The following is a 9,108-nucleotide window of genomic DNA, read 5'->3' as shown; positions in this document are numbered from 1 at the left end:
AATGCAAACCACACGTCAGTTACAGGACTCTGATTACCAAAGTCCCACTAGGTTAGGGCAGTTTGAAGGCAGAGCAGACTGCTCAGTGCAAATGAAATCAAGGGACCAAGGGTACTGTGACAGATACTGAGTGTTGCCCCTTTCCTCACCACCTTCACTAGATGCAGCAAGATTCCTAAATTCATTCCTAAATTCGCCTGCACTTTAGTTCAGGGGGTTTATACATCCACACATGCAATGGCTGAGAGAACGTCCCTGGCTGGAGGACTGAGCAGCAGTTGGTGAAACTCACAGGTTCTATACTACAAAAACACCCTCCCCCCCCAAAAAAAAATATATATATAACCACACCCTGCTTTTGGTGGGCAATGCAGGGACCTACTTGATGGAAAACCCTTTTGTACAGGAAAGTGGAAATATACTCAAGAATATACTCAAAGTGGGAAGTGGTGCCAGCCTCAGCCCTGGGCTCACTTCAGCACCACCCCACCCACATCCAGGAGTGAAGCACCTGCATGACATTAGTTTATTGTGAACATCAGAACGGATTTTATTTTCAGGTGAAAAAAGCCATTCTAGAGGTTACAACCCATTTCCCCCAGCAGCCTTTATGCAATAACCCTCTCCCAGCCCATTGCCCTCTCCGCCACCCCTCACTCCCCCCCCCAGGGCGATTTGGGGCTTTGCAGTGCCGTCCCTGCGGTTGGCGGAGAGCCGAGAGCCGCCAGCCTCCCTCGGCCGCCCCGCGGCGCAGCGCTGCCACAGGCGGACCAGCGGCTCCTCCTCCGCTGCCATCTTGGACGGGGCAGGCCAGGAGGGGCGCACGGCGCCATCTTGGGAGAGGCGGGGGAGGAGGAGGCGCCGCCATCTTGGGAGAGGCAGGGTCAGGGGGAGCCGCCATCTTGAGCGCGGCGCCTACTGCGGGTAGCTGTGGCTGCAGATCGCCTGAAACGCGTTCGCAGAACCCTCCAACACGCGCATTCCCTCTTTCCACAACCTTAGTCAAGGTACCCAGAGACAGACCAGACATAGAGAGGCTAGAAACTTCACGTTTAACTGAGAAAACTCTCATCTTCACACCCCAGAGTAGATGCCACCCATATCCCAGCACAGTGAGTGCTCTGGGATAACACCACAACAGCCCCAGCCCCGCTCACAGCAGGGCAGTTGAAAGCACAGCACCACACAAAGTCCCAGGCAGAGGCACACCTGCAGCCTCCCCCTGCTTTTTGAGCCAGTCATTGGGTTCCTGTCATGCTGGTTGAGCGACACACAAGCATCCTCCGTGCGAGGACACCAGCAGCAGCTCCCTTGGTGCTCACCTGGGAGGAGGAAAGGAGAGAAATCAGAAGATCTCCTAGGGAAAGGGAAACAGGGGAACCCACTGAGCCCAGGCAGGGACACGCTCCTCACCTGGCTCCTAGCACAGCCTGCAGAGATTTCTTTAGGGCTGCATTGCTGCCTTCCAGAGCAGCTGCCAGGCGGCTGCGGTGGGCTGGTGTGACCTGGGGGGGAGAGCAGCAAGGAGCTCAAATGGGCTCTGAGCCACATCACACCAGCAGAGCCCCGTGTCCTTCCCACTGCAAGGAATAGATGCCCTGAAGGAGACCCCAGGGCCAGGTCCTGGCTCAGCTGCAGCCCCCGCTGACAGCCCCTCAGCCTCCCTCCTGCCCCCCAGAGCCAGGAAACACCAGACAGCAGCAGCACGCCAGGCATTACTCACGTGGCTTTGGTACATGGTGAGCACTGCTGTCACCAGCTTGGCATAACTCAGCGATGTGGCAAAGGCCGGGGCCTGCCGGCACAGCGTCAGCACCAGGAGGTCAAAGAGCTCGGGGGGCAGCGCCTCCTGCGAGAGGAATGGGAGTGGGGAGGATTGCTGGCCATTGCTGCTGGAGCCAGCTGGGGATCTGCAGGGCACTGGGCCCTCACCTGCCTCCCCAGCACGGCCAGCACCACCGGCAGCAGCCTCTCTGACAGAGGAACCTCCAGGACCTGGCTGTGAGGGACAGTGAGGAAGAGATGTGCCATGCTGCTTGCACAGCCCCGCTGGATCTGCAGGGCAGAGCTCAACTCCTGATCTCTTACCTCAACACCAGTCTCACGTAGTCAGGCTCCAGGCACTCCTCCACGAGCTCACAGAGCAGCTTGGTCTGTTCAACACCTGCAGGAGCAAAGAAGAGGCTGCCAAATCCACAAGGATTGTGGATTGACCCTTCCTGTTACCCCTTTGACCCAGTCAGGACACCCAGAAGTCAGCAGGCATGTTGTGCACCCTTTCTAGGGCTCAGATAATCCAGCTGTCTTCAACCATCTGTGGCAAAAGGTTTAATTGCCAGCAGTCCCCAGCAACAGGGGATACTGCCCTGGTGAAGGTCCATGCAGGATTCTCTTCCTGTGACAGCAATGCCTCCCCTCAGGGAGGTTTTGGCCCAGCATTAGCAGTTGCCAAAAATCCCCAAGCCTGTGGAGGGATGGCAGCTTTCCTCCAGGAGAGTTGATGCTGGAAACTGGCTTTGCCTCCCTGTGCATACAGGCACCTGTAAACCCATCTTCCCTCCCAAATTCTGAGCACTGACCTGCCCAGATTACACCAGCACTATTCCCATGAGTCCTAACACACATTTTGGGTGATAAATGCCCTCAGAGACAGCACCCTGCAGTTCAGGCTTCCCTACCCACTGGGTACAGCCCTTCACAGACCACAGCCTCCCTCCAGCTGTCCCCAAAACCACCCGTGCCTCCCGTGAGGGCAGCCCACAGGAGGGCTTGAGCCCAGCACACCTTCCCCTGGCTCCCGCAGCACTGGAGCCACCAGGACCTGACAGAAGGGCTGGGAGTACTTGGAGCAGAAGGAGGTGAGGGCAGCCATGAGGTGGCGGGAGGGCGGCTGCGTGAGGGACAGGACCTGTGGAGAGGAAAAATGGGAGGTGGGGACCACAGGTAAGGAAACAGGGGAGAAAATAGCGCAGAGACAATCTTGGAGACCTCTGCCCAGGCACTTACTCGCTTGAGGAAGAGCTGCTCAGCCAGGATGGCTGCGCTGGCGTAGCTGAGGTCGGGTGTGAGAGCCAGCAGCCAGCCGCAGAACCGCACCAGGAGCTGCTCTGGGCATGTGGAAAGCTGGAGGAAGGAGCACAACCCCTCGAGCTGGGGACAGCAGAGGGGACAGGGACGTTAGGGGCAGCGGCAGGCCCTTTGCAGCTATGAGGACACCGATGCTCACCTGGCTAGCAGAGCAGTGGCTGAGGACACGCAGCTCAGGTGGGATGCTCAGCTCTGAGCGCTGCAAGGAAACGCAACCCCTGGGTAATGCACCAAACCAAACCCGAAATACAGCTCTAGGGCTTCCCTCTTCCCTCCCACCTCCCCACTTCAGCTAGCACTGACCCCACACACTGCAGAGGTGGCAGCTGGGCTGTCTTTTTAATCAGTCATCCCTGAGAAATCCATCTCCTCTCCCATTCCTCCTGGAGGCCCTCAGATGAGCCCATTTAGCCCGTCTGCAGCAAGGAGAAAGGCCAAAAAAAAAAAACAAACACCAAAACACTTACATTGGACTCTTGCAGCAGCAGCATTTTCAGCCTTGGTCCATGCATCTGGGGAAAACACAGTAAAGGGAAAGAGATGAGACTAAACATTCACTGGCTGGAAAGGGGGAGGAAAACCCTCAGGTAGGGAGTCGCTGGCTCAGTTTGCTTCCTGATTTCTAGGAAAAGCACTTTAGGAGGGTAAGTTCAAAGGTAACTAATGACACCTCTTATTTGCACAGCAATTTTCAACATCCTGCTGTTTCGAAGCTGGACAACAGAGCTATCTGGCGCCAAGCACCAGCCCTGCACAGCCATCTTTTAAAAGGGAAGGTGAAAATCACAACGCCCTTAGAAAAAACAGCACAGCCCCACAGCTGCAGCTTGCTGTCAGTCTGCAGGGAGTTTGGGCTCCTTGCCTCGAGCAGTATCCCCAAATGAGAATTATTTGTCTCTAAGGTACCCATGCCATGCACACAGCAGCAGCCCCTTAGGGAGGCAGCAGCCTGAAGGCTCCCAGGGGACTTTTCCTCCGCTGTGAGGCTCAGAGGTGTCCCCAGGAGACACAAGGATGCTCCCAGAACAGCATCCACCTCTCCACTAGGCGGGAGAGGTTTGGGGAGGGGAGTGCACAGATCTAGCATGGAGTTGGATTTCCCTCACACTGGGAAAATTCACCTAGGATGAGGCCAAGAAACCCCCCAAAATCTGAAAACCTCCCCAGCACCTGGATAAAGGCCTGGACCTCAGCTGCCACCTCTGTCTGAGAAATCCTGCCAGGCTCCCCAGCTGCATCCCACTGGGAGCTTTCTGGAGCAGCCCCAGCCGTGCTCTGAGCAGATCTGTCCCCCGCAGTCCCCTCAGGCATCTCTTCCACCCCTGCTTCATCTTCTCCGTCCTGGCTTCCCGGCAGGTCAAACACCACCTCCTCCAGCAGCACCCTCTTCCCTCCTCTCCCCTCATCCAGCTCCAGGCTCTCCTCGGACGCTTTCTTGCGCTTCCCACCTAGGAGCACAGAGTCAGCCGCATCCCCTGTGGCACCAAGCTGCTCGCTGGGGCACCACTTCAGTTTTCTTTGCCCCTCCGGTTTGCTCTGGGCGATTTTTTGGCACAGGCACCTGAGCTGCTGCCGGCAGGCTGCTGTCAGGGCAGGGGGCAGAGGGGAGAGCTCCTCACCCCGCAGCCCCCGCTGCAGCAGGGCCCCCAGTGCCTGCACCCAGGGGTCCAGGTTGGGGTCCCCCCTCGCAGCCCGCAGCAGCTGGAGGACGCAGCCCGCTGGCACCACCGCTGCCACCGCCTGCAGCAGGGAGAAGAGGTTTCTCTGGCACACGACAGGGAGCAGCAGCAGCCGTGGTTTGCTGGAAAAGGGGAGAAAATAAATAAGGAGTGCATCAGAGCAAAGTCCTGCACGGCCCCAAGTCCTTACGTGCCCACCCCACCCACGGAGAGGGGTCTGAAGGGCACAGAAAACCTGAGGAAACGGCCAACTCCTCCACCAGTTTTTGCAGACAAGCTGGAAAAGCAGCAGCTCCCTGCTTCAGCCCAGGCATCACCCACAGCCCATTACACCAGAGGGGAGAGGACACATGGGAATTGGACACCCGATGTCCCAAAAACCCCCTTACATCCCGGGTTTTGGGATCGCAGCCGACTCACACAGCCAGGGCCTCCTCCGGCCCCTCCAGCGTGGGCTCCTCCATGCACAGAGCAGCCATGAAGCCTTGCCAGGGGAATGGTCCCTCCTGGGCCTGGACCCGCTGCAGGACGCGGAGGGCAGCCAGCGGCCCCGAGGGGCCCGAGGCCAGAGCATGGAGCAGGAGGCGGCAGGGCCGGGCCAGGAGCTTCAGCCAGGGGAGCTCCATCGCTGCCGGGGGGGCTCCGCAGAGCCTACGGGAAAACTGGAGGGCACCGGACACCCAGAAGGGTGCTGGGAGGGTCCGTGCACCCCCAGCCCCGGAGCAAACCCATGGGTGCGCCCCCAGTGGTTGCGGGGCTTTGGGGGGCTCCCCACAGCTGGGGAGGGGGAAATGGGGGGGGCGTGGGTACAACGAGCACCCCAAGGAGCAGCCGGACCCCAAATAAACCGCTCACAGCACCCACAGCTCCCCCCGGAGAGCCCAAAGCCCGGCAGGCACCCACCGGGGGGCAAAATAGGGGAATGGGGGCACCCGCAGCCCCCTCCCCGCCCCCCGGAGCCCACCCGCGCCCCTCCGGGCCCTTTCCCGCGGAAAGAGCGCGCGCTGTATGCAAATGAGCCCCACGTGCGCGCCTTATGCAAATGAGCCCTTAAAGGGAAACCCTCCCCGCTCGCAGCCCCAAGCCCGGGGGTCCCCTCTGTGCCCCCCCCCCCCCTCCGGGAAGCAGGGGGCACAGGCAGCGTTGCACAGCACGTTTTTATTATTGCACGATTTCCAAAAGTTTGGCTAAAAGCAGCGTAAAAACGGTGCCCCCCCCACCCCAACCTGCACATTAAAAACCCCACTGCCCCCATCCCAGGGGAAGGGGGTACGGGGAGGGGGCTGCGTGCCCCAAAACCCCTGCGGCTCCATCACCGCCAGCCTCCTGGGGCTCCGGCCAGAGCACGTTCCCCATCCTACCCTGCCCCTACAGCATCCTCCATGCCCACAGCCGCCCCAAAACCAAAGCCAGGATCGGCCAAACCCATTAAAAGCAGCTGGCTGCCCCCCCAGCAGGCAGCTCCCTGGCACCAAGAGCACCCAAGGCTCAGTGGGGGGGGTCCCAAGGGGTCCCGAGGTTTAGTCTGAGTCGCTGGAGTCCCCAAAGAGCATCTCGTAGGTATAGCTCGAGTACAGGGAGTCCACCTCCAGCAAGGCCCTGGTGACGGCCCAGCCCAGCAGGCAGAAGTCCTCCTCCTCCTCTGAGCTCCCCAAGGGAGAGGGATTCAGCTCCTGCAGCACAGCACAGAGCGGGAGCCCCACATCAGGCATCTACGTAGTGCCCCAGGGCCCCCCAGGACACATCGCATGGGGCACCCCAGCCCCCCAGGACACATCTCCCCACTTACAGCTCTCGTCCTTGACCGCTGCGGACCGCGCCGCGGTGGCCGGCCACCGGGCAGCTCATGCAGGTAGATGCAGTCCGACCTGAACGGGCAGCGGCCGCGGTTCTGGAGGAAGAACTTGCACCTGATTTTCCTGCAGGATTCAAAGCCCGGTTGTAAGCACGGCTCCTGGCACAGCACAGAGCCCAGCGTGCTGCGCACTCACCCCGTCCGCGCCTTGAAGCGCTCGATGAGCTGCTCCTTCTCGCCCACATCCGAGACCCAGTACTTATGGGGGATGTAGTAGCTGGAGGTGACCCGGCACTCCGGGCAAGCCCTGGGTGAAGGCAACGCGTGCTGGGGGGTCTCCAGAAGGGAAACAGCCCCCAGCAGGGCTCAGGACCCACACAGGATCCCACCACCACAGCCACGTCCCGTCCCCATCCCGCTCCCAGGAGCCGCACCACCAGACCCGAGGAAGGAATTTGGGGTGCAGAATAGGGCACAGTGACCATCCCCATGCTGCCCTGAACATCCCCCCCCGTGTGCTCACTTGATGACCGCGCTCTGGAAGTCCCGGCTGCGGCGCCAGGTGCGGATGCAGCCCAGGCAGAACGCGTGGCTGCAGTTTGGGAGGATCCCAAAAAGCCGCTCCTCCGGCAGCGCCTTCTCAGACACCCGCTCCATGCAGATGCCGCACACCACGGCCTCGCTGCGCGCCCTCAGCACTGCGGCAGGGAGCGGGGCTGCTGCAGCCCCCTGCTCCACGGGGACCTGCGAGCAGAGCAGCGTTGCAGCCCCTGCTCCATCCCTGCCCCAGCTTATGGGACCGACACGGGGTGATGGGGGCAGCCCAGCCACTGGAGACCCCCCCCTGAGCCCACCTCTGAGCGCTCAGCCCACGTCGCCGTCTCCACCGCTGCCTCTCTGGGGTTGGGGGAGTTTGGGTCCGGTCCCAGCACTGGGGGGTGGGAGCCTGCAGGCAGGAGAGCTGTTAGGAAAACACATCCCAACCCTCATCAAAGGGCCAGGCCAGCTGCTTGCAGGGCACGGGCTCAGCAGTTCAGGTCCCCACCCAAAAAAAGCAGCCAGGAGGGGTTTCCACAACCCCAGCTGGGCCCCGCTCAGAGATAGAGGGAAGGGGATTTGGCACAAGGGTCGGTGTGCTCAGGATGCCCTACACCACGACCCCCAACACCCCCAGCCCTGCTGCTCCATGGGGCAGCCAGCACCTACCTGCAGCACCCCAAGCTCTCCAGGGGATGAATTCCTCATGAACAGCTCGCCCTGAGGCGTTGTTCAGCGCTGGGATGTTCTCTTTATCATCCTCTTCCTCCTCAACCTCCACATTTGGGAGCCTGAAGTCCGCCCGCATGGGGACAGCGGGGACCGAGGTGCGCCAGGCACTGGGGGCCGCGCTGGGCATGGGGCTGTGGCGGCTCCTGGTCGGCACCGGCTCCTCCTGGACGTGCTGGAAGCTGGAGGAGGCCGGGGATGGACAGAGGGACAGACAGAGGGACAGAGGGGTCAGCCCCACACGGCACCTCCTGCCCCCCCCCCATCCCGGTGGCACCGGGTGCCCCTCACCTGCAGCGCTCGCCGTAGCCGCAGGCCCCGCTCTGGAAGTAGCGGCACCGCGGGGCCGATTTGGGGTCGTGGGAGAAGCGGCAGCTGCGGCCCCACCGGCAAAATCCGCGGGCAAAATTCCTGCAAATTGGGAAAAAAACTACGTGGCCAAGGGCTGGGGCCAGCCCCGGTTACCCCAAGACCCAGGGGCTGGGCACAGCCCCCCCCCCAGGTGCTGGCTGTGCCTGGATGCGGCCACGTTTTCCCATCCCACTAATTATCTCCTGGCTAATTGCAAAGCAAACAGAGCCCAGGGGCTGGGCTGGGGCTGAGCAGCTGCTGCTCAAGCCCGGGGGCTCTCTTGGGGGAGGATCAGAGCAGAGGGGGCTGGGGCAGCCCCCCAGGAGGGGCAAAAGGCAGCAGCAGCTCTTGGTGTGGGGCTGGCGGGGAGGGGGGAGCCTGGCCAGGACCCCCAGCTCAAGGGAACCCCCCAGCATTGCCCTCCCCAGCCCCACAACTTCTGGGGGAGACGGCAGGGGGATGCTCAGGGCTGTCACAAGCCTCTCTCTGCCCCCCCTTGAGGGTCCCACAGCCCATCTCCCCCCAGAGCCCTTCCCGCAGCCCCCTCACCCAGCCCTACCTGCACAGGGGTCTCGGGCAGCCCCCCCGGGCCCTTAACGCCCCCGATGCTGAGTCTGCCTCCATCTCCTCTGGCTGCTTGTAGGGCCAGGACCCTCCCGGGGGTATTTATGGCCTTGGTGGGGTGGGCACACCCCTTCCCACCTGAGCAACCCTCACCTTAATCAGCTTAACCCCTGCCCTGCTGCTCCTAGCGCTGTCAGGGGGCTGGGGGGGGTCCTGTCCCCGCGGGGACCCCAAACAGAGCCCGGTTCCCACCCGCACCCCTCGATTTGGGGCCCCCAAGGGGCTGGCAGAGGGGAATGGGGTGCAGGGGGCAGTGCCAGCAACCCCCAGCCCCTGGGTTAGAAACCCCCCCCAAGGGCTCGAGAG

At 61.6% G+C, this 9,108-nt stretch overlaps 2 protein-coding genes across 5 annotated transcripts; both read right to left on the bottom strand.

The window, feature by feature from the left end:
• Window positions 1-1,029: 1,029 nt before the first annotated feature.
• On the bottom strand, window positions 1,030-5,786 carry FANCE (FA complementation group E). Of its 3 annotated transcripts, none has more exons than XM_068659708.1 (11): window positions 5,187-5,786; window positions 4,258-4,888; window positions 3,555-3,599; window positions 3,227-3,286; window positions 3,007-3,123; window positions 2,785-2,908; window positions 2,089-2,164; window positions 1,933-1,999; window positions 1,724-1,849; window positions 1,414-1,505; window positions 1,030-1,322 (listed from the first exon to the last, which is right to left on the bottom strand). In XM_068659708.1, the coding sequence occupies exons 1-11, from the start codon at window positions 5,390-5,392 to the stop codon at window positions 1,319-1,321; spliced, it is 1,548 nt and encodes a 515-aa protein (XP_068515809.1). In that variant the 5' UTR covers window positions 5,393-5,786; the 3' UTR covers window positions 1,030-1,318. The 3 variants fall into 3 exon arrangements, with proteins under 3 accessions (XP_068515809.1, XP_068515808.1, XP_068515810.1); XM_068659707.1 differs by having other exon boundaries at window positions 3,007-3,150; window positions 5,187-5,784; XM_068659709.1 differs by lacking the exon at window positions 1,030-1,322 and having other exon boundaries at window positions 1,457-1,598; window positions 3,007-3,150; window positions 5,187-5,785.
• A 119-nt stretch (window positions 5,787-5,905) lies between these two features.
• Window positions 5,906-8,846, bottom strand: LOC137843915 (probable E3 ubiquitin-protein ligase makorin-1). Of its 2 annotated transcripts, none has more exons than XM_068659716.1 (8): window positions 8,738-8,846; window positions 8,119-8,238; window positions 7,768-8,009; window positions 7,416-7,522; window positions 7,085-7,305; window positions 6,758-6,868; window positions 6,556-6,685; window positions 5,906-6,439 (listed from the first exon to the last, which is right to left on the bottom strand). In XM_068659716.1, exons 1-8 carry the CDS (start codon window positions 8,800-8,802, stop codon window positions 6,287-6,289), a joined length of 1,149 nt encoding a protein of 382 aa, XP_068515817.1. In that variant the 5' UTR covers window positions 8,803-8,846; the 3' UTR covers window positions 5,906-6,286. The 2 variants fall into 2 exon arrangements, with proteins under 2 accessions (XP_068515817.1, XP_068515818.1); XM_068659717.1 differs by having other exon boundaries at window positions 7,416-7,507.
• Between the last annotated feature and the right edge of the window lie 262 nt (window positions 8,847-9,108).

Source organism: Anas acuta, chromosome 24 (assembly GCF_963932015.1).
Source record: "Anas acuta chromosome 24, bAnaAcu1.1, whole genome shotgun sequence".
Classification (NCBI taxonomy): Eukaryota; Metazoa; Chordata; class Aves; order Anseriformes; family Anatidae; genus Anas; species Anas acuta.
The sequence above is the reverse complement of the archived record's forward strand: the minus strand, read 5'-3'. Positions and strand labels throughout refer to the sequence as shown.

What these genes read in the sequence shown, in the direction of transcription:
- FANCE (XM_068659707.1), bottom strand. Translation starts at nt 5,392, where the DNA reads ATGGAGCTCCCCTGGCTGAAGCTCCTGGCCCGGCCCTGCCGCCTCCTG. An exon ending in AGCAGCTCTTCCTCAAGCGA is followed by an intron (nt 2,909 to 3,006) that starts GTAAGTGCCTGG and finishes TCCTCTCCACAG; the next exon opens with GTCCTGTCCCTCACGCAGCC. An exon ending in TACGTGAGACTGGTGTTGAG is followed by an intron (nt 2,000 to 2,088) that starts GTAAGAGATCAG and finishes TGTCCCTCACAG; the next exon opens with CCAGGTCCTGGAGGTTCCTC.
- LOC137843915 (XM_068659716.1), bottom strand. Translation starts at nt 8,802, where the DNA reads ATGGAGGCAGACTCAGCATCGGGGGCGTTAAGGGCCCGGGGGGGCTGC. An exon ending in TGCCCGAGACCCCTGTGCAG is followed by an intron (nt 8,239 to 8,737) that starts GTAGGGCTGGGT and finishes CCCAATTTGCAG; the next exon opens with GAATTTTGCCCGCGGATTTT. An exon ending in GAGAGCTTGGGGTGCTGCAG is followed by an intron (nt 7,523 to 7,767) that starts GTAGGTGCTGGC and finishes TTTTCCTAACAG; the next exon opens with CTCTCCTGCCTGCAGGCTCC.